The sequence below is a fragment of the Micropterus dolomieu genome, linkage group LG04, assembly GCF_021292245.1.
Source record: "Micropterus dolomieu isolate WLL.071019.BEF.003 ecotype Adirondacks linkage group LG04, ASM2129224v1, whole genome shotgun sequence".
In the NCBI taxonomy this organism is placed as follows: Eukaryota; Metazoa; Chordata; class Actinopteri; order Centrarchiformes; family Centrarchidae; genus Micropterus; species Micropterus dolomieu.
In genome coordinates this window covers 17,036,338-17,060,862 of record NC_060153.1, presented here as the reverse complement: position 1 = coordinate 17,060,862, position 24,525 = coordinate 17,036,338, and the positions used below count along the sequence as shown (strand labels likewise).

Sequence of the window (24,525 nt, the reverse complement as noted above, 5' to 3'; positions counted from 1 at the left end):
TATTGATCACTTTTAAAGCTCTTCATGGCCTCTCGCCTTGTTATATTTCTGACCTTTTAGTCCCATACGCACCAGCACGTACCTTGAGATCCTCGGGCAGAGGTCTGTTGTCTGTTCCAGAGTCTCGACTGAAAACTAAAGGGGACAGAGCGTTTGCTGTCAGGGCCCCGAGGCTCTGGAACAGCCTGCCCGAGGAAATCAGGTCGGCTGAGTCAGTGAACTCTTTTAAGTCCCTTCTTAAAACATACTTTTATAGGAGAGCTTTTCCCGATCTTATTTGACTTTATTTTATCCCTTTTATTTTATTGTTTTTTACTAATTTTATATTAAATTTTCATGCTCTTATCTTTTTTTTGTATTATTCTTTACACTTGTTAAAGCACTTTGTAACTTGTTTTTGAAAAGTGCTCTAAAAATAAGGATTATTATTATTATTATTATTATTATTATTATTATTATTATCTATCATTTTGTCCTCTTCTCCGCTTCTCATTTAATGACTGCAACGTTTGGTCATACAGTTTTCCATGTTTATCTTATTTATTCATAGATATAAACAACTGATATTTCAGCACTGTGGTTGAGAACTTTAGCTGGGTATGTTGCTGGACTAATATTTTAGACATGATGTAACTAAGTGCAAAATACCAAGGGCAATTTCAATGAAAGCAACCTGTTTATCTTGTGTGCAATATGAGGAGGCAGCAGGGGTTCTGTGGCGATTGTAGACACAATATTATGCCTTCTTATAACAAAACGGGGTGACAAATAGAGGAGAACAGTGGAAAGATTAACTGGGTGTAGGTGGTGGAGAAGAAGGTAAAGAGAAAGTACTGAGTACATTTAGTCAGGTACTGTACTTAGGTACAAATTTGAGGTATTCATACTTTACTTTAGTATTTTCTTTTGATGCCACGTCATACTTCTACTCTACTACATTTCAGAGGTAGATATTGTACGTTTTACATCACTACAATTATTTGATAGCTTTAGTTACTAGTTACTTTACAAAGCATTTACACAGAAAACATATGAAAATGTTTCAAAAGTACTGCTGATACGGTTAGTCAATTAATTGATTCACAGAAAATAAATGGGCAACTTTTTTGATAATTGTCATTTCACTAACAAAGACCACGCCTACGAACGTAGAAGGTTAAAAATGGTGTATTGCTTGTAATGGAGCCGAGATAGATTGTATGAAGAGAACGGATCGAGTGCCGGAAGGGTGGGCTGAGGGATGTAGGGATGGGGGAGAGGGTCGAGGAATGAGGGGTAGGGGTCGAGGTGTGATGGATGAAGGGTTGAGGGGAAGACAGGTGGGGGATGAAGGGGAGGAGTCGGATCCGCGCCGATGGATGCGTGAGTGAAGAGCAGAGCGGTGTCTACTGGCGAGAAGGTGTAGGAGAACCGGTGGAGTCGAGACTCGGGGTGGGGGAGCCGTCTCTTAGTTCGCGGACGTGTGGAACCCCCCCGGTTCCTGTATGCAGACAAAGAGAAGGAAGGGAGCAGAGGGAGAGAGAGAGAAAAGAAAGGGATTTGGGTGGGAGGGATGAGAAAGCCGAGACGAGGGGAGGTGAATGGAGAAGGTGTGCTTTATGTACTAGGTGTGTGGAAATTGGATGAGTTTGAGACGTGGCCTTCTGAGTTCCCGAATCTAGTTTATAAAACTTCACTTTGCATGCTTCCAGGGTTTGCTGCTTTACCTTTTATTTATTTAAATTTATTTTTAATATTTTTTAATTTGTTGCAGTTGATTGGACAAAACAAGCATTGTGTAGGTGTCACTTTGGGCTCTGGGTAATTGTGACAGCATTTAGCACTATTTTCAAAATTGTTACAAACCAAAATAATCAAGTATGTCAGAAAAAATCAGCAATTTCATTTATAATGAAAATAATTATTTTCAGTCCCATACAAAATAGTTCAAATCAGCTCCACCTCAACTAACTACAAGTCCTGCTTTTACATTAATGCATGAGTAATAATAATTGAATGATATAATATATAATATAGTATATGATATAATAGTAACACTCTCAGGGGCCATTTTACTGCATTGAGTACTTTTACTTTTGATACTTTAAGTACATTTTCCTCCATATACTAAAATACTTTTACTACTTAAGTAACATTTTCAGTGCAGGAATTTTACTTGTAACTGAGTATTTTTTGCAGTGTGCTGTTAGAACTTTTACTTAAGTAAAGGATATGAATACTTCCTCCACCAGTGAAAGAAAGAGAAGAGGAGAAGGCAGCATCAGGTGTATTCAGTTCCTCCCCTGCCGCCTCCCTAATCTGTCATTTTGCTGTTGGCAGAAAGCTCAGGTGCTTTTCTGTCAACTGGGGCATTTGTAGTCAGATGGCTGTTTGCTTCCAGGACCTCTGATTCGTCCGGGGCTAAACCCATGGCCCCCTGGTTATTTTTAGTCCAGTGTGTGGATTGCACTGACAGGGGTCACTCATTTGGTCTTGAACCACTCAGGAGGAGTGTCAGTTCCAGTCAGTATGTGGCCAAAATCCTCTTTACTCTTGTCACACACTATTTTTACTCTGTAATGAACAAACAGAACTGTTCGGGGAAAATAAGACAACTCTGAGTGTTGAAAGACTTCTGCCTGTGGTGCAACAGCAAATTATGATTGTCTACTTAAAATAAGCCTTTTGTATGACTGGATTCCTGCAGAGTAATGGGACCATGAAGTACACAGTTCTACTGTAACTGATGAACACACTCATCATCTATAGATACTCATCATCTATAGGACTTTTTAACTCTAACATCCTAAAAATGTTGTTATTCAATAGCTCCACTTCGTACTGAACCACTGGTGCCTTACCACTGTTAGCAGATACTTTCCTCACACGTCTCGCAAGAATGAAGTTGCAGTTCCGTGTGGCGTTAAGGGATCTTTGATTTGAGACTCTGTAACTGTGCATGCGTCTGTGTGAAAGCTTACTGTAGTTCTAACTGTCTCTAGGTGACTAATAAGGGAAAAAAAGTTGTAAGAATATATATATAACAGCACAGTGTGTCCTCCCATGCACAAAAACCTTTCCTTCACTCTTCCCACAGATTTGAAACACACTCAAATCTTCTGTTGTAGCAATTGTTACTCAGATTTTTTTTTCTACTCTCACTTCCTCACTGCCAGATTGTGGAGGGTTGGGAGATGGGGGTTGGGTGGACGATAGTGCTGATGATGAATAGAGCGCCAGGGAGAGAGGGGAGTAAGATAAAACAAAAGGAAGAAATGGAGGACGGCGAGGGAAGAGAGGACAGTGAGTGCCAAAGGAGGTGTAGTATCTTCTTCAGGGCTAAGCTGTTTAATTAACGCCGCCATACCTCCAATCTCAAGAGTGATTTCTCGTCTTGTTTCTCTCTTACAACACCCGCTCTTTCTGTATCTCTACCTCTTTCTCCCCCAGTTCACTTGCATTCACCTCATTCTGAATGTTTATCTTTTAATTAGAAATAGATGATTATGAACATTCCCGCAGCAAACACAACATTGTCACAATAACAACAACAAATGGTTTGGCATTTATGAGAGGACATGCAAAGCGGTGCTTTTCTTTCTTCCTCACTGTGAATGTTCAGATGTCGTTGTGTTGTCTCCGTACATTTTTTCTTCACTTTGGGAATTACTTTTTCCTCTTCTCACCCTCACAGTCTCTCCTTTTCTATGCACACTGGTGTCCTTTCTCTTTCACTCCGCCCCCTGTCTTTTTCCACCCCACTAACACCTCCCTCCGTCTAGGGTTCTCCTCTGTCCATCTCAGAGAGGGACGGAAGAGGAGGTGAGAATGAGAGTCTGGCAGGCGGTTCTCCGAGCACACCCGGGACATATGGGCAAAATCACGTTCCTTGCCATGCTCTACATATTACTTTCCAGTTTTGAAACTACCCACTCGTGGTTTTAATGTTATTCTACCCAGTATCGTAGATGTTCCGTTTGGATACTACATGATGAGGAAACATTTTTAATAAACAGAACAGTAAACAGAGCAAATGTTCATACTAAACATATCTGCAAAGTGTTGACTGACAACATATTTTATTGGTTTTCCCTACAATATCCCCTTATAGCAACTGAAGCATTAATTAAGTTTTTTTATGGTTATGTATTGTTTTATTTTGTAACACTTTGCAATAAAGTACATGAAATATTGAGTAGGTACTAAGGAAAGAGTGAGGAATAAATCATTTAAAATACACCATGAGTTAGCTGAATTTTTAGGTGCTTTGTGATTAGTTGGAGGGATAATGGTTGGATAGCATGCTGTACAGTTTGGATTAAAACAAAATTGCCTGTTTTTTTACTTTTCAACCTCTCAGGTGAAAAACTGAAAGTTCAAGGTGACAGAGCAGCTAGAGGGAGGGGACTGAGACAAAGCGACGGGAGATGAATTGGCAACCCAAAGGGCAGGCAATATGCATAAAATGTCACATCGACTTGCTCCCGTCTGCTAGGAAAGAAAAGCACCTCAGTTTGGACAAACGTTATTCAAAGCTTTTTCAGTTTTCTGAGCTTGTTTTAACAGTCAGCACTTAATCTCTTATTCAGATATTTTTTCAACCAAAATGTGGATTTACTAAAATTCCAGTTATTCTGCAAAACAATGGTGGACTTTTCTGTCCTTGTCTCTGACGCAAAAAAATTGCTTTCACACAACACTTCATCGGAGTGTCTCGAATGAGCTTGGAGTGTGTGTCTTAATAATCGGTCTGCTTGCTTTGTGATGGCGTTACATCTAAGCTTTACATCCATTCACATTTTGCTTTCCTGTGTGTGTGCTTATGTATGTTTGTGTGTGTGTGATGTTGGAAGGTGGCAGTGATTAATTGCGTGGTAGGGTTCGAACAAGCATTGTTTAATTAAATCCTCTGATAATGTCAAAGTTTATGTTTCCTGGGAGTCAAGAGGTTGGGCCTTCTGTATCCCCTCAGCTATTACCCACTATTAATCACAGCATGGGCGTGTGTGTAAGTGTGGTAGCAGATGTAATTCTTCTTATAGCTCCCTGGGGTAAATAAAAATCAAAGGGCAATTTTAGTATAATGGAAATTTTTGTGAAAATGTTTCCAGAATCACAGTGTAAACATGCCATATTTGATGTTGCTCCTTGCATAGCAGTTTCTCATTCTGGCGCCCAAAGCTGATTTGTAACGCTGGTCCACATCAGTCCTGCCTCCCAGCCTCGCAGAAGCTTTTAAAATAAGTAACACTTTTACAGAGTAAGTGCTTGAACAGGTGTAACATTGCATAGCATCTCAGAAAATTTCAATATTGTGAAACAGTTTCTTTCCTTAATTTAAGCCAAAAAGTGAAACTTCCGTATAGTATAGGTTCATTAAACATAAACTGAAAGATGTTGGGCCTTTTTTTTCCCTCAACGATTATGGCTCATGAAACTCAAAAACCCCAAAAAATGTATAATACAGAAATCTAGACCTTCTGAAAAGTTCTGAAAAAGTTTATGCACTCAGTCGGAGCTTCTTTTGCACAAATTACTGCATCAGTGCAGCATGGCATGGAGGCAATCAGCCTGTGGCACTGCTGAGGTGTCATGGAAGGCCAGGTTGTTTTGATAGCGGCCTTCAGCTTGTCTATAATTATCCTCTTGACATCTACATCATCACTGACTTTGGAAACGTCACACTGGACTTCATGCAACTTGGATTTTGGGCCTCTCCAGTCTTCCTCCAGAATCTGGGACCTTGATTTGAAATGCAAATGAAATGCAACATTTACTTTCATCTGAAAAGAGGACTTTGGAACACTTAGCAACAGTCCAGTTCTTTTTCTCTAGGAATGCCACTCTTGTAGCTCATTTCCTGGATCCAGCCTCAGTCCACTCCTTAAAGCTCCCCCAAGATATTGAATCGGTTTTGCTTGACAACCCCCTCAAGGCTGTGGTCATCCCTGTTGCTTGTGCATCTTTCCTACCACACTTTAACCTTCCAGTCAACTTTTCATGAACATCCTTTGATACATAATTTTCTGAACAGCCAGCCCTTTCAGCAATGACCTTCTGTGGCTTACCCTTCTTGTGAAGGGTAGTGAAGGTGAGTATCTTCCAGACATCTATTGTGTGTACTGAACCAGACTGAGAGATTAAAGGCTCCTTCTCTGATTGACACTTCTGTATTATATATTCTTTATTCTGATATTTTTAGATATGGATTTTTGATTTTCACGAGCTGTAAGCCATAACCATCAAGACAAAAGCAAAAAAGTCCTGAAATATTTTACCTGTATGTATAATGAATATAAAATGTGAAGGTTTCACTTTTTGAGTTAAATTAGAGAATACACATTTTTCACAATATAATTTTCTGAGATGCACCTGTATATTGTACCTCAAACTCGCCAAACATTTACTATGTACTACAAGTCCAGAAACAAAAACACATTACCTATAGTATGTAACAGTTTTCCTTCCTTTTGTCAACTAATAGTTTTTTTTCCTTTTATTCACCCCCTATTGTAAACCTCCAAGTTAGAGATAATGATTATTACTTGTGTGAAAACAAAGCTGATGCATTTGGTTGAATACTAAATAACAACACAGACATGCCTGGACATCAGTTTTCATTGTAAACTGAGGTATGATTTCATATGAGTGAGAAATCTGAACAAGCTACAGGAAACAATGGCTGTATGCGTTCATTTTTAAGTTGCATTAAAGAAGCCTTGTTTGGCTTGTTATATACATTTTTCAAGTCACTAATGTCTGCTTAAATATAAATGAGATTTTGTCAGTAATTTCCAGCAAAAAACAAACAAAAGAAAACTGTGTATTTGCCCATAACAGTTCAGGGTGTACGTCAGCCTTTATGAAACAGTTTTCCATTCCTCTTCTCTGCTCAGGGTATCACCACAGCCTCCCCTCCTCCCCTTACACCTCCACGGCCGGGCCTGATGGTCAGAGGTTACCTCCATCTGGCACCCTCTCCTCTGAATACCTGAACCAGGGAGGCTCCAGAAAAGTCCTCCTCCTAATCTGCAACACAGCAGGATCTGGCCAGCAGGCTGTTAGGTGAGCTGCAAGCCGACTGTTATTGTTGTTGGTTTTAGTATTTATTGACCTGATATAATGTGCTCAGTTAATTCAGCTGTAGAGTTATCTTGTGAAGTGCACACAATAGCAGACACAGTTTTCAACTTAGATTTCTTTTATGAGATTGCATTTGAGGATGTCAGCATACGTTTGTGAGACAGTTGGTGCAGAGACATTCTTCCCTCTGCTCTACTGTGTCTGCAGTCTGAAATAGAATACCTCATTTATTCTTTTCCCCCTTTCATCATCCGATGCTGTCTCAATGTCAACATCCAACTTCTGTTCGACTTCGACCTGTACATCTATTGCGTGAATGCTTTAGACTAGGCTGGTTTTATTTAGCTTGTGCAGCTTGAGCTCCCATTCAGCCCATAGCTGAAAGCTGGCAGTGTAGAAACCTGAGACCGAGTCGAACAATGTGTTCAAATTAAATCACGTAACCTGTTAAAGTTAGGTTTTAAAAGATGCCATATTTTACTCTAACAAGGGTAGGCAGCCTCATTAAGTTTCTTAGCGCGTAGGCTGTGTCAGATCAGCAACACAGTTGGACCAAACAGTGCAAGCAGCCTGAATCTCAATCGATTAAAACATTTAAAAACACAGTGGTACATTTGCACATCTTATGCAATTTTAGATTATTCCTAGGGAGAATTACAGGAGCATTATATCAGATTTTTTACCACTGTCGGTTTCTGTCTCTGCCAACTGCCACACGCTCGCCGCAGACTCCCAAGCATTCTCTGTTGACACTGTCTCTCTCACTGTAGACCACCATACTCTCATCCACAGCAGCTTCCTTCTCCAGCCCTTGTACCCTTCGCTGATTAGGAGAGTGGAATCAGACGCGCTCCTCAGCCAGCTGGCCGCAGCACTGGGGGCGGGGCAAGGTCCTGCTTCGGGCAGAGAAGAAAACACGCAGAACATCCTATATACACAGAAACGGCCCACGGGTCGTAACAAATACCTCTTTTATTTATCAAGTAGACCTGCTAAATACAGTACATCCAGTGCATGTTTTTAGTTCGGTTAGTTCATTTAGCAATAAAAGTGCATTTTCTCTTGCATGGATTCAACTGCTGGAAACTCATTTGCTGAGGAACATTCATGATAGCAACGTAATGTTCCTCATCCAAGCAGTACTCTTGTCAGGTTTGTTCCAAGAACTGCAGTTAATTGCAGTACATTTATCACTTCTATCACTGCAATGTTCCTGAAAACATTGTGAGACATGTGTGCTTTGTAATTCAGAACATTATTCTAATGGCAGTATTCATTTGACCAGGGGTAGACTGTGTCTATGACAGTGCCTGGTTAAAATTGCAGTGGCATTCAGACAGTAATCCTCTGATACTAAGGGTATTACTATGGACAAAGAAAATATACCACCATTATTAGTACTTTTAAATTATAAAGGGGGCTCAGATTTCCCTGCAGAGATCAATAAAATCTCAACTTTTATTGACACAAAGAAGGATGGATTCATATTTCCCTTCAGTCAGTCCAGTTTTAGTCATCTTGTGCCCTTTTGAGCTTGACAGGGAAGCTCAGCTTGGTCTTCTGCTGCAGAGTACACAGGGTTCATGCTTATACACTTATAAATCCATGTGGGTACAGAAAACAGGCATTCCTTGTGTAAGGCCTAATAATGTCAGAATGTGAAATTTGAGGACACATTTGTCCACATGCCACAGGACTTATGTGTACATTCTTGTAAACATCCAAGTCTGTCTTTTTACTGTAGCCGTCTATCACCAAGATTAAAGGACAGTTCTTAGTCTATATTAGTATATTATCTAATATAGCATTTGAATTATCATGCTATAAGAATTTGCTTGCATAAATCATCCAAGAAACGGAATCAAATTGCAATAAACACCCCAACAAAATATGTTGACACCTGAGCAGTTCACCCTCCACTCCTCTGTGACGGCTTTCCAAAAGATTTGGGACCCCGGCTGCAGGGATTTGCTCTCATTCACCCTCCAGTGCATGTCTCACAGTCAGTGTTCCAACTTATCCCAAAGATGTGCAGGCAAGTCAAGTCTGTTGACTCCAAACTTGAAAAACAATTTCTTTACGGCCCTTGCTTTGTTTGTTCAAACAGGAAAGGGCCCGAACGTTTAAAGAACATTATTGTTTGAAATATCATTGCATGCTGTAGTATTAAGATTCCCCTTAACTGAAGCTCATAGGTCTAGCCAGGTGATTGTAGTTATTATACTGGGAATACAAACAACAGCACCACAAACAACAGCCTCCAAAACGAAATGTTATCAATACCTCTCTAAAACATTAAAACTTGCATGAAGGTAGAAATTATTTCAGGGATGTTGTTATAAATTACAGTTTTAGCTCAGTGTACCTACTAAACTGGATATTGACTGTATGTCAATTGTGTGTGTATGTACAGTATGTCTCTTTCTCGCTCACTCTTATTAACTTAATAATAAAAACCTTGGAACTTGATTTTCAACTGCGTATGTCTAAATAATCTGTAACACCTGACTATGCAGACAAACACCTATGCCTCTCCTATTAACCTCACATAATGTATAATATCCTCCAATACAGCCACTGCAGTGCAATCATTGGTCATACAAACATTGAGTTGACCTAGAGATGGAGAACCCATTATGAGGCACTGGTGCATCAGTGATATACAAACTGGTTTCTCAGCTTTGTTCGGCCCCACATGATGTCACTTCAAACTGTCAGTACAGGACACGAGGCACTGACAGTAAAGCCTTGATGCACTTGACACCTGACAGCTTGACAGATGCGGTGGTGACACAATAAGTTGCAATGACCTTTTATACTGACACTTCTTCTACTGTCAAAAAGCTCATCCTCCATGGAGATGAATTCATGATGTTTTTCAGTGTGGGTGACTTGCCAAGTTAATCAATCTCAAAAGAAAAAGCTGAAGATTGTGTTGATTTTCACAGCACCACACCAAAATAGTATCTGGTTGTATTAATTACCGATAAAAGCAACTGAGATATCTTAACTTTGTAATTTTCTATAATTCTTTCCCGTTTTTACTCCTCTCCTCTCCTCTCTCAGGTTTGGACCTCCATTTCTCATGCATGAGGACAGGAGCATCTCCTGGGACCAGCTGCAGCAGAGCATCCTCAGCAAGCTCTATTATTTGATGCTGAATGGATCTCAGGCTCAGGTAATGGCAGCAGCTCCAATATCATGTCCCCTACTCTTATTCTGTGCCCTGAGCCCTTCGGCTCAGGGATTTCTGGACCTTCTAGACTCCAGAGTACTAAATTTAAAATAGCAGCACAGAGCAGAATACAAGCTTGATTGGTTTCCTGTGTATTAAATTTAAAACTGTAAGCATCTGTTTACATTGGAAGCTGTGGCTAAACCACACAACAGTGTGTTTTAAAAAAGTAGTACCTCAGATGTTGGTTGTTTGTGATTTTGATACTAATTTTAAATAAGAGCTTCCTCTGATGATACTTCTGCTTAAAATGCCAACTGAAGAATTGTTGGATTCGCTGTTGTTAAAGTTTGTGTAACTCTTTGTACGTGACTACAGTATTATATTGGCTCCTGCATTATTAATTAGCTGTTGTAGTTCTTTTCTTTATTTATTTCAAAGTAACTACATTTTCTGCCTCAGTAAACTAAAACACATCTCCTCGTAAATGTTGGTTTGGGGAAAGTGTATCTTTCCCCAAAAGCTTTCAAATACACAGAGAATTCATGTTTTGCACAGCTGCGGAAACACTTATTTGTCGCACCTGATTAATACGATTCAGATTTGGTGTCTTTTAGTTCCTTCTGTGACAGTTGTTCTATTTTAAGTATATTATACAGTTTCTCAATATTCTGCTCGTTCTGAAAAAAGATTGTGTCCTCTATTCATTCAGAGAAAGGAAAAATTATTCGCAACACTTGAAACTGTTGTTAATCAAACAATTAATTCAAATGAACTATAATGGCAGAGTGCATCCCTGGCGAGCACATCTCCATAGACAGTTCAAGTCATCTGCACACCAGAAGCCCTAAACCACAGCTGCACTCTCAAATACACAGACACGCATGCACTCACACACTCACACTGTCCCTGCTGCTGGTCGTCAAGTTGCCAAGGGCAATGCCATGGTGACAGGCAATATTTGAGGTGGGCTTATCCAAAGTGAGCAGCTCTCCAGCTTTATAAGAAAAGAACAAGACGAGAGACAAATATTAGTCTGTTTTCTATTTTCTGATCACTATCCATTTATTAGCTACCTTCTCAAAACCGCTCTGACCAGATACTAGCTCCTGAATAAAAACAATCACCAGGTTCTTTCAGTTGTAGATGGTACAGATACTTTTTAGCTGAAAAGGGGTGCAGGTCTTAAATTTTAGCTGATGCTTTGTTCATTTTACAAGAAAAAAATGAAGAAATAAAAGCTGTGATCTGCTGTACAAATAAGAGGGTGAACTAATCATATAAGCACCTTCAATAAACTTGCTGTTTATAGTCTTCATTCCCTTGACCGGCAGCAAGTGTGTGGGTACTTGCTGCCATTCAAGTGGTTGCCTGCTCCTTCATTATTAGGTGTTTTGGCACCACCCAGAGGTTTGTCTAGCAAGATACAACTTTCAGTTCACGGTATGAAAAAAGAAAAAACATAACTTGAGTTGGAACCAACTTGCATGTAAAAATCCAGCTCTTCTTTCCCAGCCCTGATGTTCTGTAAAAAGAAGCATATCAAAATTGAACAAGAGTGCATGTTTTTTGCCAAATGGCTGGTCAAGTGATTTTAGAGCCAGAGGAAAGGTTTAAAAATAGATGAAAGTTATTGTTAATGTGAAAACCTGCATATATGATTTTTATCCAAGCCTGTGATGACTGAGGACCTTTCAGTGGAAAAATTGTCTGACCACATTTATAATACACATGAAATGAATGAACAAACAAATTCAATACATCTGGCTCAATATCTTATATATGCAAAATTATGTGTTTTGTTCTTACACCTAAACCTAAGAGGTACATTCCCTGATAGCACTTGAGATCTGACTTTTAAATTGTGCTTGTTTTGTATTGTAAAGAATTCAAACTATCTGAAAAAGAGAGACTAAAAAGTATTTTCATGGCAAACAAAATCCAGACAGACCAGTTAAAATTTTTAACCGTTTAAATAATCTCAGGTATTTTACTGAATCAGTTCTTCAAGACTTTGTTATTTTTGTGGTGTTATTGATCAACTGTGAGATCTCACCTAAAAGACTTCCAGAGTGATTGACAGACAAATTGTTCCACAACATGTTTTTTGAGGTCACCATATGTACTACATCACCAATTACCTTCACCGTGCTACGTGTGAGCCTCCTACCTACCCAAGGATTATTTTAATTATCCTCATCATCTGTGACTGAAATGTTTTGTCACATAGATGCTTGTGGATGCTTAACTCTGCAAAGTTCATACAAAAATGTACCTTGTGTAATTACTCGTTGTCTTGGTCTGCTCTTCTTTGTTATAGTTCAATAGATAATAGAAGGCCATCTGAATGTATACTTACTCAGGTCTTTACAAACGAAAAGAAAGACTGTGCCTTTTTCATTTGCTGCCTTTGGCTCCTATCAGCCAACTAATTTATTTCTCTTTATGCTCGGCTGCAGCTCCTATTCTCCGATGGCGGCCCGCTCAGAATGAACACATTAGCAACCTGATTCTGCTCTCTGCTCCCTAATAACTTACCCCGCTTGTCTTTGCTGCTGAGACAGCAGAGGAGTTATAATCCATCTCCAAATGCATTTTCTCTATTTGTGTTCAATGATTATGTCAATGATATACATGAGGTAGATGAGTTGTTTGATTGCCCCAGGAAGAAAGGATTTCCTGTAGCGTTCTGTTGTGCATCGTGGGGCTAACAGTCAGCTGCTGAACGTGTTTCTGTGCGTTACCAGTGCAGAGGGTGAGGGTGAGAATCATTGTCCATGATACTCCACAGTTTGTGCAGTTGATATAAATAGGGTGCACAAAATATTAGAAACACCTGTTTGAATAACAGTACAATTCAACAGCACTTACAGACTACATTTCGAAAATGACCATGAAGTTGAATCAACACCCCTCTAAAACAGTTTCAAACGCTGTCTTTCTACAAATGCATGCTCTTTGAGGTGAGTTGTTTGCTTTTTCTTAAAAAAACTATTTTACAGCAGTAACAATAAATAGTTGCACACACAAGGAGTAAACTTGTCGGGGAAAAGTATAAAGGAGTATATACTGTAGTCAATTTTGTTTTGATTGTGTTAAACATACTACCGTAAAAAATATTTATCCATTGATTTATAAGGTGCAGTGTCCTGACTGCACACCGCTGCTCATCAACTTGCTGTTTGAACATGCTCGTTAAAAATCTATTTTTCCATGGAATTTCATTCTTGTCTGAAAATTAAAGCTGAACAAGCTTTCCTAGATATATCTTCAATTGTTGTTTTTTTATCATTGTAATCATAAAATCCTTTCACCAGTTTTTTACTACCAGAGGGATGAGTTTTAACACTCTCTGCTGCTGACTCTGATGACATTGTTTAAGTTGGAGTAGCAGCTCTTTAAGTAAGTAAGCTCTTTAATGACCTAGCTGTGCTATTGTGTGTTTCTCTGTCACAGAATGCTGGGGTGTTCTTTAAGATCAGAGTTGTGGGAGGCTCTGCATCCTACAGCTACCTGTCCCCACAGGACAGCAGGCCACTGTACCACCCTGCCGTTGACAGGTAAGACCCACACACCAACACGTACACACTCACACAACAGACTGATCTGTACTGTAGCAGTAAACACACAAACAAATAACTGTATCAGACACTGATGCACTAGAAAATCTGTCAGAAAAGCTTCTTCCGTCCAGAAGTGAATAGACGTTAAGAGGATTATGAGTAAGTATAATGACTGTATGAAGATAATGCCTTCCTTTCCTGTGTGATAAAGAGCTTCAAGGTGTCACCATACAGCTGAGGCGCTTAGTTGTTGTACTGAGCTACAGTGAGGGTCAGTCCTTTAACAAAGGAGCTAGGAAATGAGAACGTCTTTCAGGTTAGATTATACAGTCAATAGGCGTGTGTATGTGTGTCTATTCAAGCATGTGCGTCTGTGAGAGTTCATGTGCATGTGTGAACTGCCCTTTCTGTGTCAGCCACAGCTCATTGCTTATATCATATTCAAACTGTAGATGTTTTTTTGTTCACTTTTCACAATACCTATAGATGATGAATATCAAAACTAACCATCTGTTAAATTGTCTGTCCCTAGATGAGTCTTTAAAATATGCAAAGTTCAAAAAGATAAGACATCACCAAACACAAACAATGATGGAATAAAATTACCATAAAACTCAATGACCAGATTATTTTCATTTAAGATTAAAATGCTCCCGGCCATGATCCACTGTAGGTCTGTGGGTTCCACATATTGAAATCCCATACAGAGGAAGCCATCTGTCCAGTTGAGAAGTTATGAAAGGGCACCTTACAGTTCCCCACAGATGCCCTGAGTTACCGAGCCAGAAATCCTGAGATGTACCACCAGGTCACAAAGCTCCTTAGGAGCCTGGTTTCTTATCACATTCCTTACATGTTTGCATACTTTTCTTTCGCAGAAGCTATATGATTCAGTTGCCTTAGGTCAATCATAGTGACTTGTGGGTAACCAGCGTGCTCAGGGGTTGTCACGATCCTGTCTGTGTCTTGTTGGGGAGTCTAGTTGTTGGTTCCATGTCTTTGTTCCTAGTCCTGTGCCTTAGTTCATGTCTTAGTATTTGCTTCTAGTTTTTTGTCGTATTATTTTGGTTTAATCTGCTCTGTATTCTGTGTTCTAGTTCTGTGTTCTCGTTTAGGGTTTGTCTGTTATGATCCCTGTGTTGTAGTTGGTCGGTGTTTGTCTGTTTACATGGGTTTCTGTTATTGTCTAAAGTTAGATTCTTATCTGGTATTTTGTAAAATGTGTTCTGTCTGTGTTGGTTGTTAATTTTGCCCCATGTCTGCCTGCCAGCTCTTCACAAAAAGATAGTCCAATATATTCGTACATTTCGGTAGCTGGTAGATTTGATTTTAAGTGCCAAGGTTTTTCTTCTTCTGCCAGCACCCCAGTGCCTTTGTGTCCTTTAGTTTGTGGCTCTCAAAGCTTAAAAAATGTCCTGGCTATTCTAGATAATCAACTGAACTCACTGTGACAAATTTTAATTGGAAAAAAAATATCTATTGAAATACAACTTCCCTGGATAAGATAGAATAGGATAGAAAAAACAATCAAAATTAGATTATAACAATAGTAATCTTTATTTGTAGAGCACTTTTCTAAACCCACGTTACCAAGTGTTTCACACAAGGCAACAACTTCATAACAAGCAGATCATGTAAATGATTTCCTAGGGGCGCTGGCTAGCTCATCGCTTGTGTGCGTGTCCCATGTACAAAGGCTTACCCTTTCCACAGCAGGCCCAGGTTCTCGTCCCACCCATGGCCCTTCACTGCATGTCGTCGCCTCTCTCTCTCCTACATTTCCTGTCTCTGTCATGAATAAAGACTAAAAAGCCCTACATTAAATATTTTAAAAACCAAAAACAATTTCCCATAGAATGGAAAGCAAATGAAGCCAGCAAAAGAGCAATGAAATCAAGTAAAATAAGGAAAAGCTCTTTGATCAAAGTGTTTTTTAAGAGATTGGCAGATTGTTCAAATGCTTCGGGATTCTGACTGCAAATGTTATGTCACCTCTAGATTTGAGCCGCACCTCGGAAACAAATAAAGGATCTCTGCCCGAAGAGGTCATATAGCATGGAAAGAGGCCATCAAGTTAAAAGTCAACAATAAGTTCTGGGTTACTGTAGCTGTATGAGCTCACCACTGAGACCATTCAGTACAATAAACCCATACAAACCCTCGACCCGACTCTACTGGAACTGCAGCCCATATGCCGAAGAATACTGAAGAGGCCACTTGAGGACTTTAGGGCTCGTCAGATTCATTCATGTACCACAGTCAGACTGTGGACTCAATGCTTAGGGCTCATCCCTGTGTTCCCAGGGCCCTATGTTCCCGGCATGTGTGTCTCTTGATATAAAAAATTGCGGAGAGATTGGTACGGCTATCTTTGCAGTTCAAAATGCTAAAGAATGACGGGAGATGAATGTATTAAATGCAGATTAAATGTTAAAAATTGGTTCAGCCACTGTAAAGATATCAATGTATAAACTCAAGCCAAGCGTCTTGTCTGCAAATTTGAGGGCGGGGGACCCAGTGAAACATACACTGAACATGTGACCTAAGGAAAAAAAACATTGCGGAGAACATAAAACCCTTTGAAAGGTCGACTTAATATTTCATATTAAGAGGATAGTGAGCTGGGAAATATAGGACTCTAGGAACATAGATGTGCTGCTAATTTATTATTTCTATTACTGTCATGATAAAACATACAAAGAAGTTGGTAGATTTTTGTTTATTAACTGTAAAATACACACTGCTTACACAGAGAACTGTCTTTCCATTAAAGCGATCAAATGGAAATGTTAAAAGAGGAAAAATATATGTTGAAATGGAATATGATAGGCAGACACATTAGTAAGTGAAATAATAAAAAGCAATTGTAATTCAGTTTTGAAACTCAGAAATGAGTTTATAATTTAAAGACAAAAAATATCTTTATTACTAGTTTTAGTTAAATGCTGTTAACATCTACAATTATTCCAGTGGCACACTCAAAGGTCCATAGTCTGTGTATCTGTCACTTGCTTTATTAGGTATTGTAATGCAGGACTCAAGAAATGTTCACTTGTCACATAACAGATACGCACATGTATGCATAACCCATCGCACACACATACAGTTTTAGTTTGTTAGATTTGCAAAACCCTGTAGCCCCATAAGAAATCTATGAATCCTTGAGTAGGCAAAAGACAGCTCTTTGTGTCTTGCATTTTGTAGTGAGTGTTACACCATCAAGGATAAGATTTCTCATCCATCTAGATGCAATCATTATTGCAGCACTCATGTAATACCATAAAACTTCAATTAATAGCCGAGTCCAAAATAGCCACCTACCCCGTTTACTGGCCTGGTGTGGAAACACATTTTGACAAATAAACGCAGGTCTTGATTAAACGCCTGGTCTGGATGTATAAAACCTCTTAAACCCTGTGGGGTCACCTTCAAAGTTGCTTAGATTGTTAATACAAATATTAATGTTTAAACATATGATCAATATGTCAGTATGAACATGCAACACATCGTTAGATCAGTTAGATTCTCCACAAAACAGAAACATCAAGCCCCAAAGTCTAATTCTTATAGATTTACTGGTGTAACCTGCATGGTACAAGAGATGAAAAGAAAAAGAAAAGTGCCGACTCCCTTTACCTTTGAAGTGCTTGTTAAGTCCGCATGTGTCCATTCCTTGATTATTTATATTACTTTAGTCTATAAGGCTCCACCGATCAAAAGAATCAAAACAGCTTTTCATAAAAAATTATTATTATAGTTGTGAATCCTGTCATGTGAAGTCCATCGCTCTCTGTCTGCTAACTTCTGCCACACTCTCATCCTGCACCGTGTTGTTATTTTCGTTACATTGCTGCCTTCAAAATAAAAGCGCCTAAGCTGTCTGTCGGAAGCTGGGAGTCTTCATGTATTGTCTGTATTTGATATTATTGGATAATTTTTATATGAGAAATATTCTGTTTGAAATAAATAAACTGTTTCATAGTGGCCTATTTCAGTTTTGTGCAAGAGGTAGGAGGAGGTAGGGTGCCTGTCCCAAATAAAGTCGGGTCAATTCAGTGATTTTAGAAAATAAAAGCCCGGGCTATATGTAAAAGTTTTACGGTTGAGTAAATTTACAAGTGGAGAGCAAGAGAGAGAGGAGCATTTATAGATACAGGAGGTGGAAATTTAGTTAATTATATATCAGAGTTTGATGTTTGTTCCCTCTTTTATAATAAGGTTTTTAAAAATATTGCTTTATTTAGTCCTTTAACCTCTCTGGATTGTGTTGACATGATCTGTAAGCCTGGCATCTAGTGGTAACGCTCAGTCTGTACATGTTTATGCATAAAACATGTTCACAGTAAACAATAAAAAGACAACAGCATGAGTTCTACTTTGAAGACAGAATGAAACCACTCTTTTGTGAGAAAATCAATATTCTGCTATGCTGGAAATCTCTGCTAAATCAAAAGGAATTGAAATTTGACACAACTCCGAAACATCTACCAAAGGTGACCCGTCACGTTTCCGCAACAAACAAATTAATTCATGACCTTAGCATTCAGTGATTGTTAAGTCTACCTTGGCTCTCTATCTCTCTATTCTCCTAAGATCAAAGTAGTGAAGGTGAAGCTCTAGAATATAAACATGACACTCCTTGCTACATTAGGACTCAATGTAAGACATTTGCATATACATGACGTGAAGCAAGGTCTCATTTGTGCCCAATGTCACCCTGTGTAATCCGGCTGTTGAGAACTAGAAAGCACTGACAAATATGTCAAAGGAAGTCTCAGATTCATTGTCACCAGAGCGGGTTAACACCAGGGGCGTTTCCAGGCTCTTAAAACATTGGGGCTTAGCCCAGCCCAGAAATATTTCATGTTTTAACCCCCCATTGCTGCCTACCCAAAGTACGTCTATAAAGCAACAGTAAATGATATATATAGCCTACATTTATCATGATTTTTATAGTTACTACTGATAATAATTAACACTGATAATATTAACTTGGGGGGGGGGTCTTGGGGTCCTAACCCTGAATAACATTCCAAGCAGACCGTCAGGTCCTGGCGGCAGCTTTCAGTATGTGCACACAGCAACTATTTTAGCTTCATAGTCATATGATACACTGTTTGAAAGCTAAAATCCTCGTGATTCAACCCATGTAAACCATTTCAAGATACGATCACCACAGCGGGTACAATCGGCGCCTCTGTCAGACCAGCCAGTACAATCAAAAGTGATGCGACTCACCTATGAAGCCTCATAGTAATCCATCGATCGATTGTATTCCAACAAAAATGGTCTTGTTATGTTGTCAAAGGTCCAGACAATCCAATCCAGTAAAAACATTTAGTCCAAAACACATTATTCCATCAATAAATCCCCAGGGACGGCTGCGGTATCGTTTCATACCTGCCGGCAGACGTGGCTCGTATGTCATTATAACTGTAATAACTCCGATTTGAACGTAAATAATTACGATATTTTGTATTAAAATTAGCCTCTGAACTCTAACCTTTCGACTGACAGCTAATTCGCCCCAATAAGAGCTCACATGTCCCTTTCACAGCCTTCAAAAGCCAACGAGAGCCCGCGCTGTAAGGAAGTGCCCCTATTATTTCGTGGGTAGGTCAAGCCAATTGCAAGCAATTGTGCCGATGACTGGCACTTCGTGTTGCCAATAAAATTCTGAAAATAACGATATCCAGCTTTAAGTAGGAAGTTCATGATCTACAAGCAAAAAAAAACATCTGCGTCGAGTTACTGGCTGATACGGAGCGATGCAGCCGCCTGCCGCCAAGGGGCAGTGCTGTTTTAGAAAAAATACACTGACACATACACTTAGAAAAACCTGTCTAAAATAGTAAGTTTTCGTGGTATTGGTATGAAATTTAAACTAGTATTAGGTAAGGCTTTATGCTGTGACCCTACAGTGTTTTCCAGCTCATAAGTCCCAGCTATAGTTGTCTGCATGCATTTGTTAGCAAGCATTTTCAAGCGGAAAAATATATTAGTTTTAGTGTGTTTAAACTTATATTAATCAATTCCGGTAGCACTTACTTTTGGGTTAAACACTCCAGAGTGTTCTCTTTCAGGGAAGCCCAACCATGCATTTACTCCAAATGGTTCAAGAACTACATTCAATTTACTTTGGATATGCCTTGAATAGGTGTTTTGCATGAATTTTACAGGACTGTTAAGAGGTTAAACACTTGATTTCCTGCATTCTGGTGATTTTTTTGTACCAGTTTATTGGGGAAATGTCTGAGGTGACAATTCAGAATAAGAAGAATATAGCATAGTATAAAGCAGTAAGACTGTCAGATATGTTTCACCTGTTTCTCATTTAATCTAATCCCAGCTGAGTCTACATACATGCATGCATGCCTGAAGTAGCCTAAAGTCTTTTTAGATGTGCATATGGCACCTTTTCACCTCAATGATAAATTAGCTTAATTAGTTTCATTAGTGTGTGTTGCTTATGTCAGTCAGTACCTGTCTGACTGATGGTGCTTGTTGTCTTCAAATGACTAATGTGACTCCATTGACAGCACATGTCTTATTGAAAGTGCAAACCATTATTTAGACCTGGATGACCACTCAAGTGTAAAACTTTGAGAATAGATGCTGTGCATAAATATTCCTAAATGTTAGGAATTGGTTTATTTAAGGGAGCTCCAAAAGTTATCTAAACTAGGCTAGTCATCAGAAAGTCATTTGTGTGTTACACACAAGTAGAGGCTTCATGATTTAAAACAAAGACAATATAGTTCAATATTTCTACAAGTTTTATATTTAGAATAAGCTTAATTTGTAATTTCTGTGTTTTCTTATGTATTTTTGCTCTTTCAAACAACAAAAAAGCCGGCCCAGTATTGGCCTATGCTTTATGGGCCGATCGTTTGCCCATTTTTTAAACACAATTAGGTTTATATAAATAAATAATTTGACTTGTAGCCTACTCGATGAGACGAGCACACTGTTGTTCATCAGAGGAAGAAACCAAAACTGAAAACACTTGTGATCAGACAGAAATATCACCACAAATGTTTACTTCAGCACCTCTGATGCAGCTCACAGCCGCTTCAGAGGGAATGAAGCATCCTGGAGGCAATAACAGTAGTGTCTCAGAGCAAGGGGGACAGAGACAGCAGGACACAGAGTCCAGGTGTCTGTGTCGCGGTCAGGTGTCATGATATCTCTCACTACTTTGCAGCGACTGTTGTGTTAATACACAGACTAGACACTGACCGACAACATTTATATTTAAATGTACTGATTACAATTTTGCAATTCAGAAGTCCTGGATAAGGCCCGAAGCTGTGAGCAATGTGCGATCTCTCTCTCTCTCGCTCTCTCTCTTCGTGCTCTCTCTAAACACAGGCTGAGTAACGGTGGGGGGTCATGTTAAGTGAACTTCAAACAAAATGTAGCGATATTATTGCGAGTAGACTCCGCTCTTAAGACCTGCGAGACAGGCTGCGTCATGAAGATTATTGCATATTAACATGGAAAATATTTTTGTTGCTGTTGTTGAGTTACATTCGGGGCTACAGTCAAAACATGCACCGGAAAAATGACCTGGCGACGCAGATGGTTAACACAGATTTCAGCCTCCCTTGGTTTTCTGGTGTCAGACTTTTGGAGATGATGCATTGCTTTTTAGTAAAACTGACTAGAAGATATGTATTTCGATTTAAAATGTGATTTTACAGTTTCTCTCTTGTATTGTAGAGCTCTGAAGTTCTGTGGCCCCGGGGGTCCTCCCCATGTGAAGATTGTCCTTGAGTGGGAGCACAAGACTAAAGAATGGTAAGCATTGCGCAAAAACATTTTAACTTCTAGTGTAGTACATACTGTATATATGTTAACAAACATGTAGGCAGACCACACACACAGTTTATCAACTGTTGTTATTTTAGTATTTGCTTGAAACCGTGTGTGTGTGTGTGTGTGTGTGTGTGTGTGTGTGTTCAGTCTGTTTGGCAGCATCCAGGAGGAGGTGGTGAAGGATGCAGAGAGTGTGAGGAACCAGCAGCAGCAGCACCTGCAGCAGCATAGCTGTACCTTAGATGAGTGCTTCCAGCTGTATACCAAAGAAGAACAGGTGAGACTGAAGCATTCATTGCCGGCCTGGCTTACAAGCTTAAACCGGTTTGATTTTATGTGGACCAATTGAACTGGCATTTGTCATTGTGAGAGACATCCTGGCAAAATCAAAAGTAGCCTACATCAGCAACCTGTGCCGACGGCACTGAATCCAACTTGCATTGCATTAGTAATAAGCACTATGACAAGGTGATTAATGTTTTTTTTTATGCCAGGCGTTTTCAGTTAAAATTCAAAGACGTTTCTCTTACTGTCTTGTTTCTCTCCTGTGTGTGTGTGTTTGTGTGTGTGTGTGTGTGTGTGTGTGTGTGCGTTAGCGTGTGTGTTGGTTTGTGAATCTCACTCACCGCCTGGAGTTGGCAGTACCCAGATGCAGAATGCACAGATTTGATTGGCTTATTAGCATCATGTGAGATGATTTACAACACATGCAATTGGTCTGTGAGTTTCCTGGGTCACTAATCCAGTGCCCTAAAGACTAGAAAAGTTACACCAGTTAAAATAGAAACAATCTGTCAAAATGTAATAATTTTCAATAAAATGTACAGATTGGATGGAGTCTCAGTCCACGGTATTACAGCCTATAAACTCAGTAGTTCTCACTAGCCTCGACTCCCACATACTTAAGAGCTTGCTAAAGAGTTTTACATGAAGTATATAGAATTGTTTCTCTACTACAGAGAAGAGTTATTTGCAGCAGTGAGCCCTGCATTTGTCCCACATACTAATTCACACATACTAAGATCGCTGACGTAATTGCTGACGTAATCTGCACTCTGCGCATGCGTTGGCGTCTGTAGCTACCTGTCGGAAGCTCCGTCTTAAACCGGACTCTTATCCAGTTTTAATCCACACTTTTTCGTTACTTAAGTTTTTAACTTAAGTTTTACGTGGGTCAAGGATTTTAGTCATCCGATATGGATTTTAAGCTAGAGGACTGTAAAAACGCCATCAACGCTACTGATCACAACAAAGCTCCGGCGGCTATGCTAGACCTCTGCCCCATGAGGACTGCACACTCCTGAAGAAAGCGAACAAAAAGATTGCTGACCTTATGGAAGACATCCGACGACTTTCAGAGGAACTCAAAGAGAAAGATTCCCTGCTGACTGGCTTTATGGATGTGGCTTCAGTACAAGCCAAACAGATTGTTTCTCTTAGCGCAACCGCTAACATCCAGGACACCGTGTTATGAGACCCCTCTAGCCTTCCCAGGATTTCCTCCTGCTTGACTCCGAAGCATCAGTCAATCCGTAGTTGCAAGAGAGGCTCGGACGGGGCTGCCTCTCCTCCGCACATCGGCCTCTCCAACCGCTATGCAGCCCTGTCTGACGACACTCCGGTCCATCCAGCAGATGCACCTGTGGCTTCAAGTCTCCCTGATACGGATCTCGGCAGACAGTGCCTGCTGACACTGTTGTATCTTCTTCACCGTCTACATCTCCTGCACTGGCGGCAAACGGTGATCAACTGGGCCGCCGATCTGCCATTGGGCCTGATCGGCGGCCGTCATCCCGGTCAAAAACCTCTGTTTCCCAACGTAGGATCCTGAAGGAGGCTGTGCTCAGACGTTCTGGAGGCCGTCTCTACCCTGCACTGTCGGGTAGCCCTTCTCTCAGGTATGTTACTGCTACTCCAACACAACACGCGGCAGCTCACACACTCCATCCTCAGTCCGCACGCAGTGTTGAAGCAGATTCTGCTCAGTCCTGCTCTGGAACCACACAACCGGCATCTCCTCGTCCTCTTTTCTCCCCAACCACACTAATAATTGGTGACTCCATAACCAGAAACATCCGTTTCTTTAACGCTACCACTCACTGCTTCCCCGGTGCCACCACGGCTGACATTTTAAAAAAACTCCAGGACCTGATGCCGTCGCTAACGTCCTCTATCACAAGAGTGATAGTCCATGTCGGAACAAATGGCACAGCTCTTCAGCAGTCTGAGCTGACAAAATCAGATTTTAATCGTCTTTTTAACTTGCAGTGTGGAAAGTTCGTTTTTATCTCTGGTCCCATCCGCCTGCAGGGCTCACCGTGTGTGTTATGTGGATAATTTTAATATTTTCTGGCAAAGAGTGTCTCTTTTTAAGACAGACGGACTTCACCCAAATAAACAGGGCTCAGAAATGTTAGCTGCGCACATACAGCATGTGGTGCGGTCCACACATGACTTACGTGAATGGCTAATCATTCATGCAGCACACCTGGACGCACCACCGCTCACTGAACAGATCTCTGCCTCACTGCCACAAACAACTGTCTCCACCTGCTGGCATGTAAAGCCGTCTGCTACCAGCCTTGTTCCAAAGACTTCTATTCCTGTCATCATCACGCATAGACCAGTAAACCGAAATGTGCACATCCCACACAGAAATAATAGACAGATCTCTGTCAAGTAAGACTTTTATCTTAAATGATTTTATCTTGTCTGCAAATCTAGATTTTATGTTTTTAACTGAATCCTGGTTGCAGATGAATGACTATAGCCAGCTAGCTGAACTGTGTCCGCCTCAGTATGATTGTTTTAGTCAACCGAGGGTCAGTGGTCGTGGTGGTGGGCTAGTGAGCGTGTATAGGAAAAATTTTAAATGTCATCAAGTACGCTGTGATGAATTTAACTCCT

At 40.1% G+C, this 24,525-nt stretch overlaps 1 protein-coding gene across 2 annotated transcripts in view; it reads left to right on the top strand.

The window, feature by feature from the left end:
* The window catches only part of usp43a (ubiquitin specific peptidase 43a), a 160,943-nt gene that overhangs the window by 81,570 nt on the left and 54,848 nt on the right, over positions 1-24,525 (top strand). For both annotated transcript variants that reach the window (XM_046047143.1, XM_046047144.1), the window contains 5 exons: positions 6,876-7,044; positions 10,129-10,240; positions 13,694-13,797; positions 21,523-21,600; positions 21,766-21,895. In XM_046047143.1, the coding sequence (XP_045903099.1) occupies positions 6,876-7,044; positions 10,129-10,240; positions 13,694-13,797; positions 21,523-21,600; positions 21,766-21,895 (593 nt within the window). The remainder of the gene's footprint in view (positions 1-6,875; positions 7,045-10,128; positions 10,241-13,693; positions 13,798-21,522; positions 21,601-21,765; positions 21,896-24,525) is intronic.